This window comes from Hetaerina americana, unplaced genomic scaffold, assembly GCF_022747635.1.
Source record: "Hetaerina americana unplaced genomic scaffold, ioHetAmer1.1.p SCAF_216, whole genome shotgun sequence".
Lineage (NCBI taxonomy): Eukaryota > Metazoa > Arthropoda > Insecta > Odonata > Calopterygidae > Hetaerina > Hetaerina americana.
The window spans coordinates 319,617-345,499 of NW_027286782.1; the positions used below are offsets into that span (position 1 = coordinate 319,617).

General features: G+C 46.1%; 1 protein-coding gene, 28 non-coding genes and 2 pseudogenes across 29 annotated transcripts; all 31 read left to right on the top strand.

Annotated features, from left to right (window-relative positions):
- The first annotated feature begins 52 nt into the window (after positions 1-52).
- LOC139689170 (5S ribosomal RNA) lies at positions 53-171 on the top strand. Its single transcript, XR_011701227.1, has one exon. It is a non-coding gene; the product is annotated as a 5S ribosomal RNA (ribosomal RNA).
- Positions 172-560: 389 nt separating this feature from the next.
- Positions 561-679, top strand: LOC139689047 (5S ribosomal RNA). Its single transcript, XR_011701110.1, has one exon. It is a non-coding gene; the product is annotated as a 5S ribosomal RNA (ribosomal RNA).
- A 389-nt stretch (positions 680-1,068) lies between these two features.
- On the top strand, positions 1,069-1,187 carry LOC139689048 (5S ribosomal RNA). Its single transcript, XR_011701111.1, has one exon. It is a non-coding gene; the product is annotated as a 5S ribosomal RNA (ribosomal RNA).
- A 389-nt stretch (positions 1,188-1,576) lies between these two features.
- Positions 1,577-1,695, top strand: LOC139689049 (5S ribosomal RNA). Its single transcript, XR_011701112.1, has one exon. It is a non-coding gene; the product is annotated as a 5S ribosomal RNA (ribosomal RNA).
- Positions 1,696-7,706: 6,011 nt separating this feature from the next.
- On the top strand, positions 7,707-7,805 carry LOC139688742 (5S ribosomal RNA; annotated as a pseudogene).
- Positions 7,806-8,204: 399 nt separating this feature from the next.
- LOC139689050 (5S ribosomal RNA) lies at positions 8,205-8,323 on the top strand. The gene has a single exon (XR_011701113.1). It is a non-coding gene; the product is annotated as a 5S ribosomal RNA (ribosomal RNA).
- A 389-nt stretch (positions 8,324-8,712) lies between these two features.
- Positions 8,713-8,831, top strand: LOC139689051 (5S ribosomal RNA). Its single transcript, XR_011701114.1, has one exon. It is a non-coding gene; the product is annotated as a 5S ribosomal RNA (ribosomal RNA).
- A 389-nt stretch (positions 8,832-9,220) lies between these two features.
- LOC139689171 (5S ribosomal RNA) lies at positions 9,221-9,339 on the top strand. The gene has a single exon (XR_011701228.1). It is a non-coding gene; the product is annotated as a 5S ribosomal RNA (ribosomal RNA).
- A 389-nt stretch (positions 9,340-9,728) lies between these two features.
- LOC139689052 (5S ribosomal RNA) lies at positions 9,729-9,847 on the top strand. Its single transcript, XR_011701115.1, has one exon. It is a non-coding gene; the product is annotated as a 5S ribosomal RNA (ribosomal RNA).
- A 389-nt stretch (positions 9,848-10,236) lies between these two features.
- LOC139689053 (5S ribosomal RNA) lies at positions 10,237-10,355 on the top strand. The gene has a single exon (XR_011701116.1). It is a non-coding gene; the product is annotated as a 5S ribosomal RNA (ribosomal RNA).
- A 389-nt stretch (positions 10,356-10,744) lies between these two features.
- On the top strand, positions 10,745-10,863 carry LOC139689054 (5S ribosomal RNA). Its single transcript, XR_011701117.1, has one exon. It is a non-coding gene; the product is annotated as a 5S ribosomal RNA (ribosomal RNA).
- Positions 10,864-11,252: 389 nt separating this feature from the next.
- Positions 11,253-11,371, top strand: LOC139689056 (5S ribosomal RNA). The gene has a single exon (XR_011701119.1). It is a non-coding gene; the product is annotated as a 5S ribosomal RNA (ribosomal RNA).
- Positions 11,372-11,760: 389 nt separating this feature from the next.
- LOC139689057 (5S ribosomal RNA) lies at positions 11,761-11,879 on the top strand. Its single transcript, XR_011701120.1, has one exon. It is a non-coding gene; the product is annotated as a 5S ribosomal RNA (ribosomal RNA).
- Positions 11,880-12,268: 389 nt separating this feature from the next.
- On the top strand, positions 12,269-12,387 carry LOC139689058 (5S ribosomal RNA). Its single transcript, XR_011701121.1, has one exon. It is a non-coding gene; the product is annotated as a 5S ribosomal RNA (ribosomal RNA).
- Positions 12,388-12,776: 389 nt separating this feature from the next.
- Positions 12,777-12,895, top strand: LOC139689059 (5S ribosomal RNA). The gene has a single exon (XR_011701122.1). It is a non-coding gene; the product is annotated as a 5S ribosomal RNA (ribosomal RNA).
- A 389-nt stretch (positions 12,896-13,284) lies between these two features.
- On the top strand, positions 13,285-13,403 carry LOC139689060 (5S ribosomal RNA). The gene has a single exon (XR_011701123.1). It is a non-coding gene; the product is annotated as a 5S ribosomal RNA (ribosomal RNA).
- A 389-nt stretch (positions 13,404-13,792) lies between these two features.
- LOC139689133 (5S ribosomal RNA) lies at positions 13,793-13,911 on the top strand. The gene has a single exon (XR_011701191.1). It is a non-coding gene; the product is annotated as a 5S ribosomal RNA (ribosomal RNA).
- A 389-nt stretch (positions 13,912-14,300) lies between these two features.
- Positions 14,301-14,419, top strand: LOC139689061 (5S ribosomal RNA). The gene has a single exon (XR_011701124.1). It is a non-coding gene; the product is annotated as a 5S ribosomal RNA (ribosomal RNA).
- Positions 14,420-14,808: 389 nt separating this feature from the next.
- On the top strand, positions 14,809-14,927 carry LOC139689062 (5S ribosomal RNA). The gene has a single exon (XR_011701125.1). It is a non-coding gene; the product is annotated as a 5S ribosomal RNA (ribosomal RNA).
- Positions 14,928-15,316: 389 nt separating this feature from the next.
- On the top strand, positions 15,317-15,435 carry LOC139689063 (5S ribosomal RNA). The gene has a single exon (XR_011701126.1). It is a non-coding gene; the product is annotated as a 5S ribosomal RNA (ribosomal RNA).
- Positions 15,436-15,824: 389 nt separating this feature from the next.
- Positions 15,825-15,943, top strand: LOC139689064 (5S ribosomal RNA). The gene has a single exon (XR_011701127.1). It is a non-coding gene; the product is annotated as a 5S ribosomal RNA (ribosomal RNA).
- A 389-nt stretch (positions 15,944-16,332) lies between these two features.
- Positions 16,333-16,451, top strand: LOC139689065 (5S ribosomal RNA). The gene has a single exon (XR_011701128.1). It is a non-coding gene; the product is annotated as a 5S ribosomal RNA (ribosomal RNA).
- Positions 16,452-16,840: 389 nt separating this feature from the next.
- LOC139689068 (5S ribosomal RNA) lies at positions 16,841-16,959 on the top strand. The gene has a single exon (XR_011701130.1). It is a non-coding gene; the product is annotated as a 5S ribosomal RNA (ribosomal RNA).
- Positions 16,960-17,348: 389 nt separating this feature from the next.
- LOC139689069 (5S ribosomal RNA) lies at positions 17,349-17,467 on the top strand. Its single transcript, XR_011701131.1, has one exon. It is a non-coding gene; the product is annotated as a 5S ribosomal RNA (ribosomal RNA).
- A 705-nt stretch (positions 17,468-18,172) lies between these two features.
- On the top strand, positions 18,173-19,237 carry LOC139688681 (neurofilament medium polypeptide-like). Its single transcript, XM_071586249.1, has one exon. It carries the CDS (start codon positions 18,173-18,175, stop codon positions 19,235-19,237), a length of 1,065 nt encoding a protein of 354 aa, XP_071442350.1.
- Positions 19,238-23,029: 3,792 nt separating this feature from the next.
- Positions 23,030-23,128, top strand: LOC139688732 (5S ribosomal RNA; annotated as a pseudogene).
- Positions 23,129-23,527: 399 nt separating this feature from the next.
- Positions 23,528-23,646, top strand: LOC139689221 (5S ribosomal RNA). Its single transcript, XR_011701276.1, has one exon. It is a non-coding gene; the product is annotated as a 5S ribosomal RNA (ribosomal RNA).
- Positions 23,647-24,035: 389 nt separating this feature from the next.
- LOC139689173 (5S ribosomal RNA) lies at positions 24,036-24,154 on the top strand. The gene has a single exon (XR_011701230.1). It is a non-coding gene; the product is annotated as a 5S ribosomal RNA (ribosomal RNA).
- A 389-nt stretch (positions 24,155-24,543) lies between these two features.
- On the top strand, positions 24,544-24,662 carry LOC139689070 (5S ribosomal RNA). Its single transcript, XR_011701132.1, has one exon. It is a non-coding gene; the product is annotated as a 5S ribosomal RNA (ribosomal RNA).
- A 389-nt stretch (positions 24,663-25,051) lies between these two features.
- Positions 25,052-25,170, top strand: LOC139689071 (5S ribosomal RNA). Its single transcript, XR_011701133.1, has one exon. It is a non-coding gene; the product is annotated as a 5S ribosomal RNA (ribosomal RNA).
- Positions 25,171-25,559: 389 nt separating this feature from the next.
- LOC139689072 (5S ribosomal RNA) lies at positions 25,560-25,678 on the top strand. The gene has a single exon (XR_011701134.1). It is a non-coding gene; the product is annotated as a 5S ribosomal RNA (ribosomal RNA).
- The last annotated feature ends 205 nt before the right edge of the window (positions 25,679-25,883 follow it).

Here is a 25,883-nt window from a genome sequence, read left to right on the forward strand (position 1 = left end):
TGTTTGCGGGCTTGATATTGCTAAAATAGTTGACTCGAGAGCGGTGGAAATTGCCAACGGCCATACCACGCTGAATTCACCGGTTCTCGTCCGATCACCGAAGTTAAGCAGCATCGGGCCCGGATAGTACTTGGATGGGTGACCGCCTGGGAACACCGGGTGCCGTTGGCTTTCAATATTTTTTTTCCGAAACGAACGTATTTTGAGGCATTCTCTGATGTTTTTAATTTTTTTCAAATAATTTATTTTGCAATGCCAGACATTGCATGCGTGATTTTGAATTGGTATGTTCCCTTTTGACACCATTCCATTTCATCTAGATGCGACCAGCTCTCTTGGGGCAATGCATTGGTGCTGTAGTAACCCGTATCTCTTCCACATTTATCCAAAGTTCGTTTTGAGATGGCAAATTACCTCCGTCTCCCGCCATCATATAGTATGGTCGTGGACGGCCCGATGTATGCAAGCCGTGGGCAAGAAAATAGACGTCGTGTCGCGTCGTTGCAAGTGTTTGCGGGCTTGATATTGCTAAAATAGTTGACTCGAGAGTGGTGGAAATTGCCAACGGCCATACCACGCTGAATACACCGGTTCTCGTCCGATCACCGAAGTTAAGCAGCATCGGGCCCGGATAGTACTTGGATGGGTGACCGCCTGGGAACACCGGGTGCCGTTGGCTTTCAATATTTTTTTTCCGAAACGAACGTATTTTGAGGCATTCTCTGATGTTTTTAATTTTTTTCAAATAATTTATTTTGCAATGCCAGACATTGCATGCGTGATTTTGAATTGGTATGTTCCCTTTTGACACCATTCCATTTCATCTAGATGCGACCAGCTCTCTTGGGGCAATGCATTGGTGCTGTAGTAACCCGTATCTCTTCCACATTTATCCAAAGTTCGTTTTGAGATGGCAAATTACCTCCGTCTCCCGCCATCATATAGTATGGTCGTGGACGGCCCGATGTATGCAAGCCGTGGGCAAGAAAATAGACGTCGTGTCGCGTCGTTGCAAGTGTTTGCGGGCTTGATATTGCTAAAATAGTTGACTCGAGAGTGGTGGAAATTGCCAACGGCCATACCACGCTGAATACACCGGTTCTCGTCCGATCACCGAAGTTAAGCAGCATCGGGCCCGGATAGTACTTGGATGGGTGACCGCCTGGGAACACCGGGTGCCGTTGGCTTTCAATATTTTTTTTCCGAAACGAACGTATTTTGAGGCATTCTCTGATGTTTTAAATTTTTTTCAAATAATTTATTTTGCAATGCCAGACATTGCATGCGTGATTTTGAATTGGTATGTTCCCTTTTGACACCATTCCATTTCATCTAGATGCGACCAGCTCTCTTGGGGCAATGCATTGGTGCTGTAGTAACCCGTATCTCTTCCACATTTATCCAAAGTTCGTTTTGAGATGGCAAATTACCTCCGTCTCCCGCCATCATATAGTATGGTCGTGGACGGCCCGATGTATGCAAGCCGTGGGCAAGAAAATAGACGTCGTGTCGCGTCGTTGCAAGTGTTTGCGGGCTTGATATTGCTAAAATAGTTGACTCGAGAGTGGTGGAAATTGCCAACGGCCATACCACGCTGAATACACCGGTTCTCGTCCGATCACCGAAGTTAAGCAGCATCGGGCCCGGATAGTACTTGGATGGGTGACCGCCTGGGAACACCGGGTGCCGTTGGCTTTCAATATTTTTTTTCCGAAACGAACGTATTTTGAGGCATTCTCTGATGTTTTAAATTTTTTTCAAATAATTTATTTTGCAATGCCAGACATTGCATGCGTGATTTTGAATTGGTATGTTCCCTTTTGACACCATTCCATTTCATCTAGATGCGACCAGCTCTCTTGGGGCAATGCATTGGTGCTGTAGTAACCCGTATCTCTTCCACATTTATCCAAAGTTCGTTTTGAGATGGCAAATTACCTCCGTCTCCCGCCATCATATAGTATGGTCGTGGACGGCCCGATGTATGCAAGCCGTGGGCAAGAAAATAGACGTCGTGTCGCGTCGTTGCAAGTGTTTGCGGGCTTGATATTGCTAAAATAGTTGACTCGAGAGTGGTTGAAATTGCCAACGGCCGTGAGGACGTGTCTGTGTTCCGGTTCTGTGTGTGCGTTTCCCCGGCGTTCGAGGCTTCGATCGCCGGGAGGGGTGAAACTCGCTGCCTCCCCTAGTGCTTGTGGCGGAGAAGTTTTTTTTGTGGTGGAGTTTTCCCCTTTTTTCTTTATCAGGCCTGTTAGGGCTTGAGGTGCGTGATTGGTTCTTTTCTTTCCTTGTTAAGGTAGTAAATTAGAATGCCTTACGATAGGAAGGCCACGCTAATTATAAGTCTCAATGACTTAAAAGAAAGCGCTACGGCCCTAGAGGTCCATCGATTCATCGGTGTCGAGCTCGGGCTAAAATTGGAAGATTTGGTGGCTATTCAGTTTGGAATTACTAGGAAAACAGTTTATGTTAAGGTGATAAATGAAGAATTAGTGGAAAAAATTTTGCGGTCGAAAGGGGGGCCCATCGACTTTCCTTCAGAAGCCGATAAGCGGGGAACGGCGACCTTGGAGTCGGCCTCTAGCAGGGCAACCTTTGTTAAGGTGGTCTCACTCCCGCCTGAAGTCCCCAGATTTGAGGTGGAAATGGCCCTCGGAAAATACGGCAAGGTGGTCTCCCACACGGACAACCAGTGGATTGGGCAGGGTCTGTACAAAATCAGTACAGGTACCCGAACAGTCAAGATGTACATTAAGAGCCCCATACCATCATATATCCCTATCGCCGGGTTTAGAGCTGTAATACACTACGACGGGCAAAAGCAAACCTGTTCCAGGTGTGGGAGTGAGGAGCACCTTAGAGTCAAATGCACAATGATGAAGACGAGTACGGCTTATGCGGATGCATTGCGGGGAAAGAAGTCAAACACGGAGGAGGAAATTCCGCTGGTGCCAATTCCGGAGGAAGATAATGGTACTGATGCAATCGGGGAGAATACAGGGGCAGAGGATTCTTTAGAAGGTGAAAAGCGGCGAGGAACTACGCGAGCCCCCCCGACCAGCGAAGATGATGACTCGGGCAGTGACGGACCGGCAGAGGCCAACGGAATCGGGCGTAAGCGGAGGAAGGGGTCAAGGAACAGGGGGCGGGGTAAAAGGATTTCGACTTCCGTTACCCTTAGCAATTTAATGGAGGCCACCGGCGCGGAAGGGGAAACTTGCAACGGGGAACGAGGGGAGAGGGGGAACAGCGAGGCCGGGACTAAGGAGATGGACATTCAGGAGGAGGGGCGAGAAGGAAGTGTGGAAATGCTGGCAGACAAGCTGAGCAATAAAAAAATGGAATGGTTGGTGGGGCATAGTGAATCGGAGCCGGGTCGGGGGAGAGAGAGTGGGGGCAGCCGGGCCTCCGTTGACGCCCCGGGAGGGGAAGTGGCCCCGGGGCTGATTGGCGTGGTGGCGTCGAATGGGGGGGTGGTGGCGGTTTTGGCGGGCGGGACCAGGCAGAAAGAAGGTGAAATGGCAGTGGACCACGGTCTGCAGGGGGCGGAGGCTGAAGCGAGCGGTGACTTCACAGTGGTCGACCGGCGGGCCAGGAGGGTAAAGGAAATCGGAAAGAAGAAAGAGGTGTTGCGCGGCAGCGTCACTGCGGGTGAGCATGGAGAAGAGGCTCGGGGCAGCGCCAGTGAGAGCAGTGTTGCGGACGACCTTGAGGAGAGCACCAGCCGATTCTGGAGGGGGTGCAAAAAGGTGGCGGCGGAGCAAAAGCGGACAAAATGGCCTAGCGGCGACTGCGGCAGTGCTGGACCACGTCCGGCATTGGAGGACTGGGCCGAAAAGTTTGCGTATGTTAAAGAAGGTAAATTTAAAATCACGAATAGGGAATCGAATAATTTGGAAACGGAAAAGCCGCTTTCACCTAAAGCAAATATATAGATTGGAATACCTCCCTACCGAATATCCTTTGAACACCGAAATGGACACAAAACTAAAAATAGGCACGCTAAATGTGTGTGGGATCAGAAGCAAGGAAAGGATAGAAAGAGTTTTTGACCTTTTTCAAAAAGAAGGTCTGGACATCCTTTTGTTGCAAGAGGTCACGGGAAGCGCATATTGGGACTCAGGGCCTGCGCAGATATATATGAATACTATAGAACAGGAAAGAGGCACCGCCATATTGTTAAAAAAAAGCATTATCCCACAAAAGATTACAATGTTACCATCTGGGAGGGCGATGGCCATGTACGTACTCGGAATAAAGATAATCAATGTGTACGGCCCGGCCGGCACTAGGAAATTACAGGAAAGGAGGGAATTCTACACGAGGGACCTCCTCCCCCTTTTGAACGGGTTTCAAGGAATGGCACTCCTAGGCGGGGATTTTAATGCAATAATAGACGAAAAAGACAGCCAAAATAACCGAGAAGGATCAGGGAAATACCCAATATGCGGCCCCCTTAAAGCAATTATAAATAACCTCAGGGCAGTTGACGTAGTAAAACTATCCAACGGCAATGACATCCTCCCGTACACCATTTACGGGGAAAACTGGGCAACCCGGCAGGACCGTTTCTATGCATCCCTCGACATGAAGACCCGTATATCGTCCTATTCGGTGCTTCCAGTAACATGCTCCGATCACTGCGCGGTCCTGATCTCCGTCAAAGGATCCCCGAACAGAACGGGGCCAAAGGCAAGGGCAAAGGAATGGAGGTTGAATACTGAGCTGTTTCACGAACAAGACACCAAAGAAATACTGAGGGAGAACATCCAACTGTGGGTAAAAAAGTGGAGTGGAATGGACCCAATTAAAAGATGGGAGATGACGAAAGTCCATATTAGAAGGCTCTTTGCACATTTGCAAAGAATAAGAGCGGAAGAAACAAGAGAAACCATGCTCTTTTATAGGGAAGCGCTCCAAGAAAGTTTAAAATCTAGGAATAAGGGAAGGAGCAACTGGGAAGAAACTAAAGAACTGAAGAGGAAAATTTTTAGTATTGAACAGCAAAGGGCAAAAATACAATCTTGGCAAAAAAGCAAACTATCCCTGCCAGAGGAAGAGGCCTCTGTTTATTACCTGGGGAGAAGATTAAAGGAGTGCAGAAATAATATATTAAACAACGGAATATTTAATGAAAACGGAAGTAGAATAGAGGAGGAAAGTGAAATGATAGACCATGTATACAACCACTTTGTGGCTCTCCTGTCAGGAAATAACACCACACGAAAGGGTAAGTCACCAGACTCCACGCCACTCCCGACACTCCCAGTGGAAATGGCAGAGAGAATGGCGGAAATATACACGAGAGAGGAGTGTGAGGACGCCCTGAGATGGCTCCCCAAGGGGAGGTCTCCTGGTCCCGACGGAATTCCTTACGAATTCTATGAAGAATTTTGGAAAGATCTGAAAGATATACTGATTCCAGCATTTGAGTCCATTTTCAAAAAAAATATTCTCGCCAAGACCCAAAGTGAGGGAAAAATAGTACTCGTACCGAAAAAGAAAGAACCGAGAGTAATAAATGACTACAGACCTATCACACTCCTGAATGCCGATTATAAAATAATGGCGAAAATCGTGAAAACTAGGCTGAGTGAAGGCCTAGCGACGATAATCGGCCCTGACGAACACATAGTAGGGCAGGGAAAAAATATAATATCAGCACTGACGACCATCAGGGACGTGATAGCGAGCCACGATCATAGGCGGGACGAAGGTCTCAAACTAATAGCGGTTGATCTGGACAAGGCATTTGATAGAGTGGAAGTCTATCACGTACTTGACACCTTGAAAGAGATGGGCTTCCCGGAAATATTCTTGGAAAATATTAAAATGTTCACGAAAAACATCAGTTCAAGAGTAAAATTGAGCGCGGGGGTAGAAACAAGGCCGTTTCCTGTAACAAGATCCATTAGACAAGGATGTCCACTATCAATGACTCTCTTTTCAGTAACACTGGAGCCCCTATTACACCGTCTCCGCAGGATTCTGAAAGGTATCCCTGTGGGGAACGAAAAAATAACCGCGGTAGCGTACGCGGACGATATAACGATCTTCGCCAAAGACCAAACGGAGGTTGACATAATCGAGAAATCGCTAAAAGAATATGAAAACGAAAGCGGGCAAAAGGTGAATGTGGAAAAAACGAAGGCCATGCTAATAAAAGACGTCGACTTCACTGGTACTGGTAAATGGAAAGAGGTAACTTCAGTAGACATCCTCGGAATACCATGGAGAAGAACGTTGACGGACACAACTATCGCAGCATGGGAAAAGACAACGTCAACGATCAAAGGAACTATTGCACAATTGAGAGATAGAAACCTCAATATTTACCAGAAAGTCCTTGCGATCAATGCATTAATATATTCCAAGGCCTGGTTCACTGCACAAATCCTTCCGTTGCCAGATAAAAATGGGGCCGTAATGACCAAAATAGCAATGCAATATCTGTGGAGTGGGCAACTGCTAAGGGTGGCAAAGAGCCAGACCTGTCTCCCCAAGGGCAAAGGAGGCCTAGGGATGATTGATGTGCGGGACAAGGCCATTGCCCTCTACGCAAAAACAGTAATTAACACCTTAACTGGCGACTGTCAACAGTCAAAACATCTATTAAAGGTGGCATTGGATGCACCTAGGCAAGATAGAATTATGACAAAAACTATCAGGACAGTTAAAGACATAGTAGAAAAGATGTCGAGAGAAACGAGAGCAACCACAAAGTCCATCTACAGAATACTGAGAAACGACGACTATTGTCAAATCAATATAGAAAAACACATCGTATCAGTAAACTGGAAGAGAGTCTGGAGAAATATCAACAAAAACAGCATGAACTTAAGGACAAAGAGCGCCTTTTTTCTATTTGCTAACTACATAGTAACAACCCAACAAATCAAAAAAAACCTAAAGCTGTCCGGGAACAACGAATGCGAACACTGCGATGCAGCCGACACGCAAGACCACAGGGTGTTTGAATGCAACATATCAAGACAAAGATGGGGCCTAATAAAAAAAGCTTTTAGAGTATTCAATACATTCGGAGAAAAGAATATAGGTAATAGGAATATAATGCTAATGGACTTCAACCTCTTCCCCAGCGGAAAAATGGAAATTATGTGCTGGCTAATAGGACAACATCTACTGACGGTAAACAAGTGGGTGGAAATAGATATGGGAACTTGGTGGGAGAACGTTAAAAAAGAAAGTAAGAACTTAGAAAAACGGCTACAACCATATTGGAAAATAGTAGAACAACTGGTCACAGAAGAAGGCACGGTGGAAAGTCCGGGGTAAAAAAAGAGGGAATGTTATTGAAGTAATGTATCGACGTATATGGGAAGTAATATAATACTCATAAATGTACCAAACAAAAAAAAAAAAATTTTAAATGTAAATATAATGTCCTAAAGTAAATGTAATAAATATACCCATATATGTGTATTTATAAATAAATAGGAATAAAGTTTTACTGCTTACCAAAGCCTAGTTTGGGCAGTTAAGATTTTGAACTGCTTTCAAGGATGTAACTGCCTGTGTGCCATTGTAACATTTTGATGTAAAATGTAAAAAACTATTATTTTCCATTATTTAAAAAAAAAAAACAATTAATGTATTATTCTATTGACTGTAAAGCACACAACCATGTAATGCAATGTTGGGGCTAGTGCCCTAGAAATAAAGTTATAAAAAAAAAAAAAAAAAAAATACCACGCTGAATTCACCGGTTCTCGTCCGATCACCGAAGTTAAGCAGCATCGGGCCCGGATAGTACTTGGATGGGTGACCGCCTGGGAACACCGGGTGCCGTTGGCTTTCAATATTTTTTTTCCGAAACGAACGTATTTTGAGGCATTCTCTGATGTTTTAAATTTTTTTCAAATAATTTATTTTGTAATGCCAGACATTGCATGCGTGATTTTGAATTGGTATGTTCCCTTTTGACACCATTCCATTTCATCTAGATGCGACCAGCTCTCTTGGGGCAATGCATTGGTGCTGTAGTAACCCGTATCTCTTCCACATTTATCCAAAGTTCGTTTTGAGATGGCAAATTACCTCCGTCTCCCGCCATCATATAGTATGGTCGTGGACGGCCCGATGTATGCAAGCCGTGGGCAAGAAAATAGACGTCGTGTCGCGTCGTTGCAAGTGTTTGCGGGCTTGATATTGCTAAAATAGTTGACTCGAGAGTGGTGGAAATTGCCAACGGCCATACCACGCTGAATACACCGGTTCTCGTCCGATCACCGAAGTTAAGCAGCATCGGGCCCGGATAGTACTTGGATGGGTGACCGCCTGGGAACACCGGGTGCCGTTGGCTTTCAATATTTTTTTTCCGAAACGAACGTATTTTGAGGCATTCTCTGATGTTTTAAATTTTTTTCAAATAATTTATTTTGCAATGCCAGACATTGCATGCGTGATTTTGAATTGGTATGTTCCCTTTTGACACCATTCCATTTCATCTAGATGCGACCAGCTCTCTTGGGGCAATGCATTGGTGCTGTAGTAACCCGTATCTCTTCCACATTTATCCAAAGTTCGTTTTGAGATGGCAAATTACCTCCGTCTCCCGCCATCATATAGTATGGTCGTGGACGGCCCGATGTATGCAAGCCGTGGGCAAGAAAATAGACGTCGTGTCGCGTCGTTGCAAGTGTTTGCGGGCTTGATATTGCTAAAATAGTTGACTCGAGAGTGTTGGAAAATGCCAACGGCCATACCACGCTGAATACACCGGTTCTCGTCCGATCACCGAAGTTAAGCAGCATCGGGCCCGGATAGTACTTGGATGGGTGACCGCCTGGGAACACCGGGTGCCGTTGGCTTTCAATATTTTTTTTCCGAAACGAACGTATTTTGAGGCATTCTCTGATGTTTTAAATTTTTTTCAAATAATTTATTTTGCAATGCCAGACATTGCATGCGTGATTTTGAATTGGTATGTTCCCTTTTGACACCATTCCATTTCATCTAGATGCGACCAGCTCTCTTGGGGCAATGCATTGGTGCTGTAGTAACCCGTATCTCTTCCACATTTATCCAAAGTTCGTTTTGAGATGGCAAATTACCTCCGTCTCCCGCCATCATATAGTATGGTCGTGGACGGCCCGATGTATGCAAGCCGTGGGCAAGAAAATAGACGTCGTGTCGCGTCGTTGCAAGTGTTTGCGGGCTTGATATTGCTAAAATAGTTGACTCGAGAGTGGTGGAAATTGCCAACGGCCATACCACGCTGAATTCACCGGTTCTCGTCCGATCACCGAAGTTAAGCAGCATCGGGCCCGGATAGTACTTGGATGGGTGACCGCCTGGGAACACCGGGTGCCGTTGGCTTTCAATATTTTTTTTCCGAAACGAACGTATTTTGAGGCATTCTCTGATGTTTTTAATTTTTTTCAAATAATTTATTTTGCAATGCCAGACATTGCATGCGTGATTTTGAATTGGTATGTTCCCTTTTGACACCATTCCATTTCATCTAGATGCGACCAGCTCTCTTGGGGCAATGCATTGGTGCTGTAGTAACCCGTATCTCTTCCACATTTATCCAAAGTTCGTTTTGAGATGGCAAATTACCTCCGTCTCCCGCCATCATATAGTATGGTCGTGGACGGCCCGATGTATGCAAGCCGTGGGCAAGAAAATAGACGTCGTGTCGCGTCGTTGCAAGTGTTTGCGGGCTTGATATTGCTAAAATAGTTGACTCGAGAGTGGTTGAAATTGCCAACGGCCATACCACGCTGAATACACCGGTTCTCGTCCGATCACCGAAGTTAAGCAGCATCGGGCCCGGATAGTACTTGGATGGGTGACCGCCTGGGAACACCGGGTGCCGTTGGCTTTCAATATTTTTTTTCCGAAACGAACGTATTTTGAGGCATTCTCTGATGTTTTTAATTTTTTTCAAATAATTTATTTTGCAATGCCAGACATTGCATGCGTGATTTTGAATTGGTATGTTCCCTTTTGACACCATTCCATTTCATCTAGATTCGACCAGCTCTCTTGGGGCAATGCATTGGTGCTGTAGTAACCCGTATCTCTTCCACATTTATCCAAAGTTCGTTTTGAGATGGCAAATTACCTCCGTCTCCCGCCATCATATAGTATGGTCGTGGACGGCCCGATGTATGCAAGCCGTGGGCAAGAAAATAGACGTCGTGTCGCGTCGTTGCAAGTGTTTGCGGGCTTGATATTGCTAAAATAGTTGACTCGAGAGTGGTGGAAATTGCCAACGGCCATACCACGCTGAATACACCGGTTCTCGTCCGATCACCGAAGTTAAGCAGCATCGGGCCCGGATAGTACTTGGATGGGTGACCGCCTGGGAACACCGGGTGCCGTTGGCTTTCAATATTTTTTTTCCGAAACGAACGTATTTTGAGGCATTCTCTGATGTTTTTAATTTTTTTCAAATAATTTATTTTGCAATGCCAGACATTGCATGCGTGATTTTGAATTGGTATGTTCCCTTTTGACACCATTCCATTTCATCTAGATGCGACCAGCTCTCTTGGGGCAATGCATTGGTGCTGTAGTAACCCGTATCTCTTCCACATTTATCCAAAGTTCGTTTTGAGATGGCAAATTACCTCCGTCTCCCGCCATCATATAGTATGGTCGTGGACGGCCCGATGTATGCAAGCCGTGGGCAAGAAAATAGACGTCGTGTCGCGTCGTTGCAAGTGTTTGCGGGCTTGATATTGCTAAAATAGTTGACTCGAGAGTGGTGGAAATTGCCAACGGCCATACCACGCTGAATACACCGGTTCTCGTCCGATCACCGAAGTTAAGCAGCATCGGGCCCGGATAGTACTTGGATGGGTGACCGCCTGGGAACACCGGGTGCCGTTGGCTTTCAATATTTTTTTTCCGAAACGAACGTATTTTGAGGCATTCTCTGATGTTTTTAATTTTTTTCAAATAATTTATTTTGCAATGCCAGACATTGCATGCGTGATTTTGAATTGGTATGTTCCCTTTTGACACCATTCCATTTCATCTAGATGCGACCAGCTCTCTTGGGGCAATGCATTGGTGCTGTAGTAACCCGTATCTCTTCCACATTTATCCAAAGTTCGTTTTGAGATGGCAAATTACCTCCGTCTCCCGCCATCATATAGTATGGTCGTGGACGGCCCGATGTATGCAAGCCGTGGGCAAGAAAATAGACGTCGTGTCGCGTCGTTGCAAGTGTTTGCGGGCTTGATATTGCTAAAATAGTTGACTCGAGAGTGGTGGAAATTGCCAACGGCCATACCACGCTGAATACACCGGTTCTCGTCCGATCACCGAAGTTAAGCAGCATCGGGCCCGGATAGTACTTGGATGGGTGACCGCCTGGGAACACCGGGTGCCGTTGGCTTTCAATATTTTTTTTCCGAAACGAACGTATTTTGAGGCATTCTCTGATGTTTTTAATTTTTTTCAAATAATTTATTTTGCAATGCCACACATTGCATGCGTGATTTTGAATTGGTATGTTCCCTTTTGACACCATTCCATTTCATCTAGATGCGACCAGCTCTCTTGGGGCAATGCATTGGTGCTGTAGTAACCCGTATCTCTTCCACATTTATCCAAAGTTCGTTTTGAGATGGCAAATTACCTCCGTCTCCCGCCATCATATAGTATGGTCGTGGACGGCCCGATGTATGCAAGCCGTGGGCAAGAAAATAGACGTCGTGTCGCGTCGTTGCAAGTGTTTGCGGGCTTGATATTGCTAAAATAGTTGACTCGAGAGTGGTGGAAATTGCCAACGGCCATACCACGCTGAATACACCGGTTCTCGTCCGATCACCGAAGTTAAGCAGCATCGGGCCCGGATAGTACTTGGATGGGTGACCGCCTGGGAACACCGGGTGCCGTTGGCTTTCAATATTTTTTTTCCGAAACGAACGTATTTTGAGGCATTCTCTGATGTTTTTAATTTTTTTCAAATAATTTATTTTGCAATGCCAGACATTGCATGCGTGATTTTGAATTGGTATGTTCCCTTTTGACACCATTCCATTTCATCTAGATGCGACCAGCTCTCTTGGGGCAATGCATTGGTGCTGTAGTAACCCGTATCTCTTCCACATTTATCCAAAGTTCGTTTTGAGATGGCAAATTACCTCCGTCTCCCGCCATCATATAGTATGGTCGTGGACGGCCCGATGTATGCAAGCCGTGGGCAAGAAAATAGACGTCGTGTCGCGTCGTTGCAAGTGTTTGCGGGCTTGATATTGCTAAAATAGTTGACTCGAGAGTGGTGGAAATTGCCAACGGCCATACCACGCTGAATACACCGGTTCTCGTCCGATCACCGAAGTTAAGCAGCATCGGGCCCGGATAGTACTTGGATGGGTGACCGCCTGGGAACACCGGGTGCCGTTGGCTTTCAATATTTTTTTTCCGAAACGAACGTATTTTGAGGCATTCTCTGATGTTTTTAATTTTTTTCAAATAATTTATTTTGCAATGCCAGACATTGCATGCGTGATTTTGAATTGGTATGTTCCATTTTGACACCATTCCATTTCATCTAGATGCGACCAGCTCTCTTGGGGCAATGCATTGGTGCTGTAGTAACCCGTATCTCTTCCACATTTATCCAAAGTTCGTTTTGAGATGGCAAATTACCTCCGTCTCCCGCCATCATATAGTATGGTCGTGGACGGCCCGATGTATGCAAGCCGTGGGCAAGAAAATAGACGTCGTGTCGCGTCGTTGCAAGTGTTTGCGGGCTTGATATTGCTAAAATAGTTTACTCGAGAGTGGTGGAAATTGCCAACGGCCATACCACGCTGAATACACCGGTTCTCGTCCGATCACCGAAGTTAAGCAGCATCGGGCCCGGATAGTACTTGGATGGGTGACCGCCTGGGAACACCGGGTGCCGTTGGCTTTCAATATTTTTTTTCCGAAACGAACGTATTTTGAGGCATTCTCTGATGTTTTAAATTTTTTTCAAATAATTTATTTTGCAATGCCAGACATTGCATGCGTGATTTTGAATTGGTATGTTCCCTTTTGACACAATTCCATTTCATCTAGATGCGACCAGCTCTCTTGGGGCAATGCATTGGTGCTGTAGTAACCCGTATCTCTTCCACATTTATCCAAAGTTCGTTTTGAGATGGCAAATTACCTCCGTCTCCCGCCATCATATAGTATGGTCGTGGACGGCCCGATGTATGCAAGCCGTGGGCAAGAAAATAGACGTCGTGTCGCGTCGTTGCAAGTGTTTGCGGGCTTGATATTGCTAAAATAGTTGACTCGAGAGTGTTGGAAAATGCCAACGGCCATACCACGCTGAATACACCGGTTCTCGTCCGATCACCGAAGTTAAGCAGCATCGGGCCCGGATAGTACTTGGATGGGTGACCGCCTGGGAACACCGGGTGCCGTTGGCTTTCAATATTTTTTTTCCGAAACGAACGTATTTTGAGGCATTCTCTGATGTTTTTAATTTTTTTCAAATAATTTATTTTGCAATGCCAGACATTGCATGCGTGATTTTGAATTGGTATGTTCCCTTTTGACACCATTCCATTTCATCTAGATGCGACCAGCTCTCTTGGGGCAATGCATTGGTGCTGTAGTAACCCGTATCTCTTCCACATTTATCCAAAGTTCGTTTTGAGATGGCAAATTACCTCCGTCTCCCGCCATCATATAGTATGGTCGTGGACGGCCCGATGTATGCAAGCCGTGGGCAAGAAAATAGACGTCGTGTCGCGTCGTTGCTAGTGTTTGCGGGCTTGATATTGCTAAAATAGTTGACTCGAGAGTGGTGGAAATTGCCAACGGCCATACCACGCTGATTACACCGGTTCTCGTCCGATCACCGAAGTTAAGCAGCATCGGGCCCGGATAGTACTTGGATGGGTGACCGCCTGGGAACACCGGGTGCCGTTGGCTTTCAATATTTTTTTTCCGAAACGAACGTATTTTGAGGCATTCTCTGATGTTTTAAATTTTTTTCAAATAATTTATTTTGCAATGCCAGACATTGCATGCGTGATTTTGAATTGGTATGTTCCCTTTTGACACCATTCCATTTCATCTAGATGCGACCAGCTCTCTTGGGGCAATGCATTGGTGCTGTAGTAACCCGTATCTCTTCCACATTTATCCAAAGTTCGTTTTGAGATGGCAAATTACCTCCGTCTCCCGCCATCATATAGTATGGTCGTGGACGGCCCGATGTATGCAAGCCGTGGGCAAGAAAATAGACGTCGTGTCGCGTCGTTGCAAGTGTTTGCGGGCTTGATATTGCTAAAATAGTTGACTCGAGAGTGTTGGAAAATGCCAACGGCCATACCACGCTGAATACACCGGTTCTCGTCCGATCACCGAAGTTAAGCAGCATCGGGCCCGGATAGTACTTGGATGGGTGACCGCCTGGGAACACCGGGTGCCGTTGGCTTTCAATATTTTTTTTCCGAAACGAACGTATTTTGAGGCATTCTCTGATGTTTTTAATTTTTTTCAAATAATTTATTTTGCAATGCCAGACATTGCATGCGTGATTTTGAATTGGTATGTTCCCTTTTGACACCATTCCATTTCATCTAGATGCGACCAGCTCTCTTGGGGCAATGCATTGGTGCTGTAGTAACCCGTATCTCTTCCACATTTATCCAAAGTTCGTTTTGAGATGGCAAATTACCTCCGTCTCCCGCCATCATATAGTATGGTCGTGGACGGCCCGATGTATGCAAGCCGTGGGCAAGAAAATAGACGTCGTGTCGCGTCGTTGCAAGTGTTTGCGGGCTTGATATTGCTAAAATAGTTGACTCGAGAGTGGTGGAAATTGCCAACGGCCATACCACGCTGAATACACCGGTTCTCGTCCGATCACCGAAGTTAAGCAGCATCGGGCCCGGATAGTACTTGGATGGGTGACCGCCTGGGAACACCGGGTGCCGTTGGCTTTCAATATTTTTTTTCCGAAACGAACGTATTTTGAGGCATTCTCTGATGTTTTTAATTTTTTTCAAATAATTTATTTTGCAATGCCAGACATTGCATGCGTGATTTTGAATTGGTATGTTCCCTTTTGACACCATTCCATTTCATCTAGATGCGACCAGCTCTCTTGGGGCAATGCATTGGTGCTGTAGTAACCCGTATCTCTTCCACATTTATCCAAAGTTCGTTTTGAGATGGCAAATTACCTCCGTCTCCCGCCATCATATAGTATCGTCGTGGACGGCCCGATGTATGCAAGCCGTGGGCAAGAAAATAGACGTCGTGTCGCGTCGTTGCAAGTGTTTGCGGGCTTGATATTGCTAAAATAGTTGACTCGAGAGTGGTGGAAATTGCCAACGGCCATACCACGCTGAATACACCGGTTCTCGTCCGATCACCGAAGTTAAGCAGCATCGGGCCCGGATAGTACTTGGATGGGTGACCGCCTGGGAACACCGGGTGCCGTTGGCTTTCAATATTTTTTTTCCGAAACGAACGTATTTTGAGGCATTCTCTGATGTTTTTAATTTTTTTCAAATAATTTATTTTGCAATGCCAGACATTGCATGCGTGATTTTGAATTGGTATGTTCCCTTTTGACACCATTCCATTTCATCTAGATGCGACCAGCTCTCTTGGGGCAATGCATTGGTGCTGTAGTAACCCGTATCTCTTCCACATTTATCCAAAGTTCGTTTTGAGATGGCAAATTACCTCCGTCTCCCGCCATCATAAAGTATGGTCGTGGACGGCCCGATGTATGCAAGCCGTGGGCAAGAAAATAGACGTCGTGTCGCGTCGTTGCAAGTGTTTGCGGGCTTGATATTGCTAAAATAGTTGACTCGAGAGTGTTGGAAAATGCCAACGGCCATACCACGCTGAATACACCGGTTCTCGTCCGATCACCGAAGTTAAGCAGCATCGGGCCCGGATAGTACTTGGATGGGTGACCGCCTGGGAACACCGGGTGCCGTTGGCTTTCAATATTTTTTTTCCGAAACGAACGTATTTTGAGGCATTCTCTGATGTTTTAAATTTTTTTCAAATAATTTATTTTGCAATGCCAGACATTGCATGCGTGATTTTGAATTGGTATGTTCCCTTTTGACACCATTCCATTTCATCTAGATGCGACCAGCTCTCTTGGGGCAATGCATTGGTGCTGTAGTAACCCGTATCTCTTCCACATTTATCCAAAGTTCGTTTTGAGATGGCAAATTACCTCCGTCTCCCGCCATCATATAGTATGGTCGTGGACGGCCCGATGTATGCAAGCCGTGGGCAAGAAAATAGACGTCGTGTCGCGTCGTTGCAAGTGTTTGCGGGCTTGATATTGCTAAAATAGTTGACTCGAGAGTGGTGGAAATTGCCAACGGCCATACCACGCTGAATACACCGGTTCTCGTCCGATCACCGAAGTTAAGCAGCATCGGGCCCGGATAGTACTTGGATGGGTGACCGCCTGGGAACACCGGGTGCCGTTGGCTTTCAATATTTTTTTTCCGAAACGAACGTATTTTGAGGCATTCTCTGATGTTTTTAATTTTTTTCAAATAATTTATTTTGCAATGCCAGACATTGCATGCGTGATTTTGAATTGGTATGTTCCCTTTTGACACCATTCCATTTCATCTAGATGCGACCAGCTCTCTTGGGGCAATGCATTGGTGCTGTAGTAACCCGTATCTCTTCCACATTTATCCAAAGTTCGTTTTGAGATGGCAAATTACCTCCGTCTCCCGCCATCATATAGTATGGTCGTGGACGGCCCGATGTATGCAAGCCGTGGGCAAGAAAATAGACGTCGTGTCGCGTCGTTGCAAGTGTTTGCGGGCTTGATATTGCTAAAATAGTTGACTCGAGAGTGGTGGAAATTGCCAACGGCCATACCACGCTGAATACACCGGTTCTCGTCCGATCACCGAAGTTAAGCAGCATCGGGCCCGGATAGTACTTGGATGGGTGACCGCCTGGGAACACCGGGTGCCGTTGGCTTTCAATATTTTTTTTCCGAAACGAACGTATTTTGAGGCATTCTCTGATGTTTTTAATTTTTTTCAAATAATTTATTTTGCAATGCCAGACATTGCATGCGTGATTTTGAATTGGTATGTTCCCTTTTGACACCATTCCATTTCATCTAGATGCGACCAGCTCTCTTGGGGCAATGCATTGGTGCTGTAGTAACCCGTATCTCTTCCACATTTATCCAAAGTTCGTTTTGAGATGGCAAATTACCTCCGTCTCCCGCCATCATATAGTATGGTCGTGGACGGCCCGATGTATGCAAGCCGTGGGCAAGAAAATAGACGTCGTGTCGCGTCGTTGCAAGTGTTTGCGGGCTTGATATTGCTAAAATAGTTGACTCGAGAGTGTTGGAAAATGCCAACGGCCATACCACGCTGAATACACCGGTTCTCGTCCGATCACCGAAGTTAAGCAGCATCGGGCCCGGATAGTACTTGGATGGGTGACCGCCTGGGAACACCGGGTGCCGTTGGCTTTCAATATTTTTTTTCCGAAACGAACGTATTTTGAGGCATTCTCTGATGTTTTAAATTTTTTTCAAATAATTTATTTTGCAATGCCAGACATTGCATGCGTGATTTTGAATTGGTATGTTCCCTTTTGACACCATTCCATTTCATCTAGATGCGACCAGCTCTCTTGGGGCAATGCATTGGTGCTGTAGTAACCCGTATCTCTTCCACATTTATCCAAAGTTCGTTTTGAGATGGCAAATTACCTCCGTCTCCCGCCATCATATAGTATGGTCGTGGACGGCCCGATGTATGCAAGCCGTGGGCAAGAAAATAGACGTCGTGTCGCGTCGTTGCAAGTGTTTGCGGGCTTGATATTGCTAAAATAGTTGACTCGAGAGTGGTGGAAATTGCCAACGGCCATACCATCAGCGTCTAGCAGGGCAAGCTTTGTTAAGGTGGTGGGGCTCCCCCCAGAAATCCCAAAATTCGAGGTGGAGACGGAATTAGGCAAATATGGAAGAGTGGTATCATACGCGGTAAACAAATGGATAGGCCCTGGGCTATACCCGATCAGCACTGGAACGCGGAATGTGAAAATGTATTTAAAGTCCCCGATTCCGTCATATATCCCGATAGCTGGTCACAGGGCGGTCATACACTACGAGGGACAACAGCAAACGTGCTCGAGATGCGGAAGCACAAACCATCTGCGATTGAATTGCACAATGCCAACCACAATCACGGCGTACGCCGACGCACTGAGGGGGAAAAAGCAAGCGGCAGAAGAGGAGGCGGTGCTGCCGACGAGAATGGAAGAGGACCGAGGAGTGGAGGAGATTCCCTTGGAGCAGGAGGAGGAGGTCAACCCAAGGATGAGGGTAGAGAAACGCAGGGAGAAGGAAGGACCAACCTACCACCCAGGAACGTCGAGCGAGGAAGACGTCGCCGGAAACGACGCTATTGCCGAGGGAGCGGGAAACGGGAGAAAGAGGAGGAAAGGGTCGAACACGAGAGGGCGGGGGAAAAGGATATCGATAGACGTAGCCCGTGGAAAGGAAACGGAGAGATCAACCATCACGAGGGAGGAAAGGTGTGATCCCTGTGCAGATCAGAGTAAGATTCAAGAGGGGAATAATGGGGGAGGAATCAAAATGGCCGTAGCAGTAGAAGAAGAATCAAAAGAAACCGGAGAACCCGATTCAATCGAGGGCGGTGATCGACGGCTTGCGGGGGAAGACAAGAAATTGGTCATGGCGCAAGAGAAGCAAATAGGAAGAAATCTAGACATGGTAACCCCTTTTAGCGACAAGGGTCTCGGGAAAGGGTTATCTGTGACGTTACGCGAAGGGGAGGGCAAACAGCATGAGGAAGAGGCTGAGGAGCGGAGGAGGGAAGAAGACCCGGAGGACAACGCGTCGACCAGCGGTCACCCCTGGAGGGAGGTGGAGGGACGTCGGAAGCGCGGTGGTGGCGAGGATGACAGCGGGAGGAAGTTTGGGCTCGGCGGGGACGAGAGCGAGGACTCCGACGCCAAGGACAACGGGAGCAGCGACACCGGGGACCAGGACGAGGCCCCGAGGAGATCCGGGAGAGGGGGCAAGGCGGAAACGACCGAGCAGAGACAGAAGACGAAGAAGAAGGACAAAGGAAAGAACAGCCTAAGCGTCGGACTCCAGGAGATAGCGGTGAGGTACGCATATATGAAGGAAGCCAAATGGAAAAGGGATGCAAAAAATACAGGGAATGATAAGGGGAAGCAAATGGGAACCCCGAATCCGGAATCCCAATGAATTACACATTGAACCCAAAATTGAGAATAGGCACGCTTAATGTATGTGGGGTTACAAGTAAAAACAGAATAGAAAAAGTATTCGACCTATTTAAAAGAGAAGACCTGGACATCCTACTATTGCAAGAGGTCATGGTGAGTGTACATTGGGAAACGGGCCCGGCGGAGATCTATATAAACAACCAAGAGCGGGAAAGAGGCACTGCGATCATGTTAAAAAGAAACATCACCGGAGAAAAAATGACAATGCTACCATCCGGGAGGGCGATGGCCATGACGATCCTTGGGATAAGGATAATAAATGTGTACGGCCCGGCCGGCACCAGGAAACTTCAGGAGAGGAGGGAATTTTACTCGCGGGACCTCCTGCCCCTGCTGAGCGACTTCCAAGGAATGGCACTGTTAGGGGGTGATTTTAACGCAATCATAGACGAGAAAGATAGCCAAAACAACGATGGAGGAGGAGCAAAATACCCACTGTGTGGTCCCCTAAAATCGATAGTTAAAAACCTCAGAGCCACTGACGCAAACAGATTAACAAGCACAAAAGATAACCTTCCGTACACCATCTACGGCGACAAATGGGCAACAAGGCAGGACCGCTTTTACGCATCCTACGACTTGAAAACCCATATATCCTCCTATGCGGTTCTTCCAGTGGCATGCTCCGACCACTGCGCAGTTATTATATCGGTCGATGGATCCCAAAGCAGGACGAGGCATCAGCCAAGGAAAAAGGAGTGGAGGATGAACGTCGAGCTGCTATATGAGAAAGACACCAGAGCCATACTGAAAGAAAACATCCAGCGATGGGAGGAAAGCTGGAGAGGATTGGATCCAAGCGAAAGGTGGGAAAACTCCAAAGTAAAAATAAGAAACCTTTTCGCACAACTGCACAGGGAGAGAGCCGAAGAAATCAGGGAAACCATGGCTTTTTACAGAGAAGCGCTCGAGGAGAGCCTAAAGACGAGAGAAAGGGAACGGAGCAACTGGGGGGAGATAAAAGAACTAAAAAGGAAAATCTTCGGAATGGAAGAGGAAAGGGCGAAAATATCAACATGGCACAGAAGCAAAATATGTTTGCCAGAAGAACATGCCTCGGTGTATTATCTGGGGAGGAGGTTAAAGGATTGCGCCAACAACTTACTCAAAAACGGCATTTTGAACGAGAACGGAACGAGGTTAAAAGAAGAGAGAGAAATCATAGAGCATGTATGCCACCATTTTGAGACTCTCCTTTCTGGGGAGGACACATCACTCAAGGAAGAGACAGAAAATCTCACGCCACTCCCCCAACTGCCAGTGGAGGTGGCAGAGAGGATGGCGGAAAGAATCACAAGGGAGGAGTGCGAGGATGCTATGAGATGGCTCCCCAAGGGGAGGTCCCCGGGTACCGACGGTATCCCTTTTGAATTCTACGTAGAATTCTGGGAAGAGCTGAAGGATTTAATCATTCCAGCGATAGAGAACATCCTCCAAAATGGCACCCTCACCACGACCCAAAGAGAGGGGAAAATTGTCCTAGTGCCGAAAAGAAAAGAGCCAAGGAGCCTAAATGACTACAGACCCATCACCCTCCTCAACGCCGATTACAAGGTAGTAGCTAAAATCGTTAAAACCAGACTCAACGAAGCCGTGGAAAAGATAATCGGGCCAGACCAACACATAGTAGGAAAGGGGAGGAACATTGTAACGGCGCTGACAACGATCAGAGACGCAATCGCGAGCCACGAGAGCAGGCAGGGCGCGGGCCTTAAACTGGTAGCGGTAGATATTGAGAAGGCTTTCGACAGGGTGAACATAAACCACGTATTGAACACATTAAAGAGGATGGGATTCCCCGAAAAGTTTTTGAATACAATAAAAATGTTCACGAACAACATCACGTCGAAAGTAAAATTGAGCGCGGGGGCCGAAACAAAGTCGTTCCCCGTGAGAAGATCAATCAGACAAGGCTGTCCGCTTTCGATGCTTCTGTTCTCTATATCACTGGAGCCCCTGCTACATAGTCTTCGCAGAAACATTAAAGGAATCCCGGCGGGGAACGGAAAAGTGTCCGCGGTGGCTTATGCGGACGACGTAACGATCTTCGCCCAAGATCAAGCGGAAATTCATGTAATAGGGAAATCATTAAAGGAATATGAGGAGGAAAGCGGGCAAAAAGTAAACATGGAAAAGACAAAGGCCTTGACAATAAAAGACGCCGACTTCACCGCGACCAGTGAATGGAAAGAGGTGACCTCGATGGACATTCTGGGCATTCCATGGAGTAGGACTTCCACGGAGACGACAAACGCAGTATGGGAAAAGGCAACGAGAATGATAAAAGGAACATTAGCGCAATTGAGAGACAGGGACCTAAACATACATCAGAAAGTCCTTGCGATAAACGCATTGTTATTATCCAAGGCATGGTACGCCGCACTGATTTTCCCGTTGCCAGAAAAACATGGGGCTCTATTGACGAAAATAGCAACGCAATACCTTTGGGGAGGGCATTTGCTAAGAGTAGCAAAGAGCCAGGCCTGTCTACCCAAGGGGAAGGGGGGCCTAGGGCTGATCGACGTGCGGGACAAAGCCCTGGCACTCTATGCAAAGACAGTAATAAACATCCTATCCGACGACTGTCAACATTCAAAAGATCTGCTAAAGGCGGCATGGGGTGCACCAGGGCAGGATAGACTGCTGATGAAAACTATCAGGAAAGTTAAGGACTTAGTAGAAAAGATGCCGAGAGGAGTGACAGCCACCACCAAGTGCCTTTACCGACAACTCAGAAGCGACGACAACCACCGAATCAACATCGAAAAGCACATCCTATCGGTAAATTGGAAGAGAGTGTGGAAGAACATCAACGAAATAGCCATGACCCTAAGGACAAAGAGCGTCCTATTCCTATTCGCAAACTATATAGTGACCACCCAGCAAGTGAAACAAAACATGTATCTAACAAGCAGGAACGAATGCGAATACTGTGACAAAGCCGACACACAAGACCACAGGGTGTTCGAATGCACCATCTCAAGGAGGAGGTGGTGCCTAATAAAAAGAACATTTAGAGAATTAAACACCTTTGGAGAAAAGGAGATAGGAAATAGGAATATGATGATTCTGGATTTCAACATCTTTCCCCGCGTGAAAATGGAAACAATGTGCTGGCTGATTGGACAGCACCTTCTTACGGTACACAAGTGGGTTAAAATAGATATAGAAAGTTGGTGGGAACAAGTGAAAAAAGAGAGCAAAAACCTACCGGGCCGATTACAGCCATATTGGAAGAAAGTAGAACAAATGGTAAAAAAAGAAGTCATGAAAGAATAACAAGTTTAAAGAAAATTGGTCTTGGACTCAATGTAAACTGTCATGTATGCAAGGAAATATATTACCGATAACAAGTATGTGAATAAAGGGAATACGTTCAATAAATAAGAGCAGATAATAATGTAAACAATGTATCATTAATGTTTAACTGTGAAAAAAAGACGCAAAGGGGATGTTTAAAAAAAATTTGACTATTTATAATTGGCTTGATTTCATTGTAATCATTTTGTTCCCTATAAAGGATCTTGTATTGTTAATTCAAGTAAGGAAAATGTTCCCTAAGTTATGTGACGGTGAACACTTTCCGAATGCTTATAGTTCATAAGTGGTTCATACTTATATCATCCTTTGTTTAGAATTGTTCAATTGTGAAAATGTTCAATCTGTGGTCTTATGCACGCTTAAGATGGTGCACATGGTGTTAAATAACTATGTCTGTGAATGGAAATACATGCAATAAAAAAAAAAAAAAATACCACGCTGAATACACCGGTTCTCGTCCGATCACCGAAGTTAAGCAGCATCGGGCCCGGATAGTACTTGGATGGGTGACCGCCTGGGAACACCGGGTGCCGTTGGCTTTCAATATTTTTTTTCCGAAACGAACGTATTTTGAGGCATTCTCTGATGTTTTTAATTTTTTTCAAATAATTTATTTTGCAATGCCAGACATTGCATGCGTGATTTTGAATTGGTATGTTCCCTTTTGACACCATTCCATTTCATCTAGATGCGACCAGCTCTCTTGGGGCAATGCATTGGTGCTGTAGTAACCCGTATCTCTTCCACATTTATCCAAAGTTCGTTTTGAGATGGCAAATTACCTCCGTCTCCCGCCATCATATAGTATGGTCGTGGACGGCCCGATGTATGCAAGCCGTGGGCAAGAAAATAGACGTCGTGTCGCGTCGTTGCAAGTGTTTGCGGGCTTGATATTGCTAAAATAGTTGACTCGAGAGTGTTGGAAAATGCCAACGGCCATCCCACGCTGAATACACCGGTTCTCGTCCGATCACCGAAGTTAAGCAGCATCGGGCCCGGATAGTACTTGGATGGGTGACCGCCTGGGAACACCGGGTGCCGTTGGCTTTCAATATTTTTTTTCCGAAACGAACGTATTTTGAGGCATTCTCTGATGTTTTTAATTTTTTTCAAATAATTTATTTTGCAATGCCAGACATTGCATGCGTGATTTTGAATTGGTATGTTCCCTTTTGACACCATTCCATTTCATCTAGATGCGACCAGCTCTCTTGGGGCAATGCATTGGTGCTGTAGTAACCCGTATCTCTTCCACATTTATCCAAAGTTCGTTTTGAGATGGCAAATTACCTCCGTCTCCCGCCATCATATAGTATGGTCGTGGACGGCCCGATGTATGCAAGCCGTGGGCAAGAAAATAGACGTCGTGTCGCGTCGTTGCAAGTGTTTGCGGGCTTGATATTGCTAAAATAGTTGACTCGAGAGTGGTGGAAATTGCCAACGGCCATACCACGCTGAATTCACCGGTTCTCGTCCGATCACCGAAGTTAAGCAGCATCGGGCCCGGATAGTACTTGGATGGGTGACCGCCTGGGAACACCGGGTGCCGTTGGCTTTCAATATTTTTTTTCCGAAACGAACGTATTTTGAGGCATTCTCTGATGTTTTTAATTTTTTTCAAATAATTTATTTTGCAATGCCAGACATTGCATGCGTGATTTTGAATTGGTATGTTCCCTTTTGACACCATTCCATTTCATCTAGATGCGACCAGCTCTCTTGGGGCAATGCATTGGTGCTGTAGTAACCCGTATCTCTTCCACATTTATCCAAAGTTCGTTTTGAGATGGCAAATTACCTCCGTCTCCCGCCATCATATAGTATGGTCGTGGACGGCCCGATGTATGCAAGCCGTGGGCAAGAAAATAGACGTCGTGTCGCGTCGTTGCAAGTGTTTGCGGGCTTGATATTGCTAAAATAGTTGACTCGAGAGTGGTGGAAATTGCCAACGGCCATACCACGCTGAATACACCGGTTCTCGTCCGATCACCGAAGTTAAGCAGCATCGGGCCCGGATAGTACTTGGATGGGTGACCGCCTGGGAACACCGGGTGCCGTTGGCTTTCAATATTTTTTTTCCGAAACGAACGTATTTTGAGGGATTCTCTGATGTTTTTAATTTTTTTCAAATAATTTATTTTGCAATGCCAGACATTGCATGCGTGATTTTGAATTGGTATGTTCCCTTTTGACACCATTCCATTTCATCTAGATGCGACCAGCTCTCTTGGGGCAATGCATTGGTGCTGTAGTAACCCGTATCTCTTCCACATTTATCCAAAGTTCGTTTTGAGATGGCAAATTACCTCCGTCTCCCGCCATCATATAGTATGGTCGTGGACGGCCCGATGTATGCAAGCCGTGGGCAAGAAAATAGACGTCGTGTCGCGTCGTTGCAAGTGTTTGCGGGCTTGATATTGCTAAAATAGTTGACTCGAGAGTGGTGGAAATTGCCAACGGCCATACCACGCTGAATACACCGGTTCTCGTCCGATCACCGAAGTTAAGCAGCATCGGGCCCGGATAGTACTTGGATGGGTGACCGCCTGGGAACACCGGGTGCCGTTGGCTTTCAATATTTTTTTTCCGAAACGAACGTATTTTGAGGCATTCTCTGATGTTTTTAATTTTTTTCAAATAATTTATTTTGCAATGCCAGACATTGCATGCGTGATTTTGAATTGGTATGTTCCCTTTTGACACCATTCCATTTCATCTAGATGCGACCAGCTCTCTTGGGGCAATGCATTGGTGCTGTAGTAACCCGTATCTCTTCCACATTTATCCAAAGTTCGTTTTGAGATGGCAAATTACCTCCGTCTCCCGCCATCATATAGTATGGTCGTGGACGGCCCGATGTATGCAAGCCGTGGGCAAGAAAATAGACGTCGTGTCGCGTCGTTGCAAGTGTTTGCGGGCTTGATATTGCTAAAATAGTTGACTCGAGAGTGGTGGAAATTGCCAACGGCCATACCACGCTGAATACACCGGTTCTCGTCCGATCACCGAAGTTAAGCAGCATCGGGCCCGGATAGTACTTGGATGGGTGACCGCCTGGGAACACCGGGTGCCGTTGGCTTTCAATATTTTTTTTCCGAAACGAACGTATTTTGAGGCATTCTCTGATGTTTTTAATTTTTTTCAAATAATTTATTTTGCAATGCCAGACATTGCATGCGTGATTTTGAATTGGTATGTTCCCTTTTGACACCATTCCATTTCATCTAGATGCGACCAGCTCTCTTGGGGCAATGCATTGGTGCTGTAGTAACCCGTATCTCTTC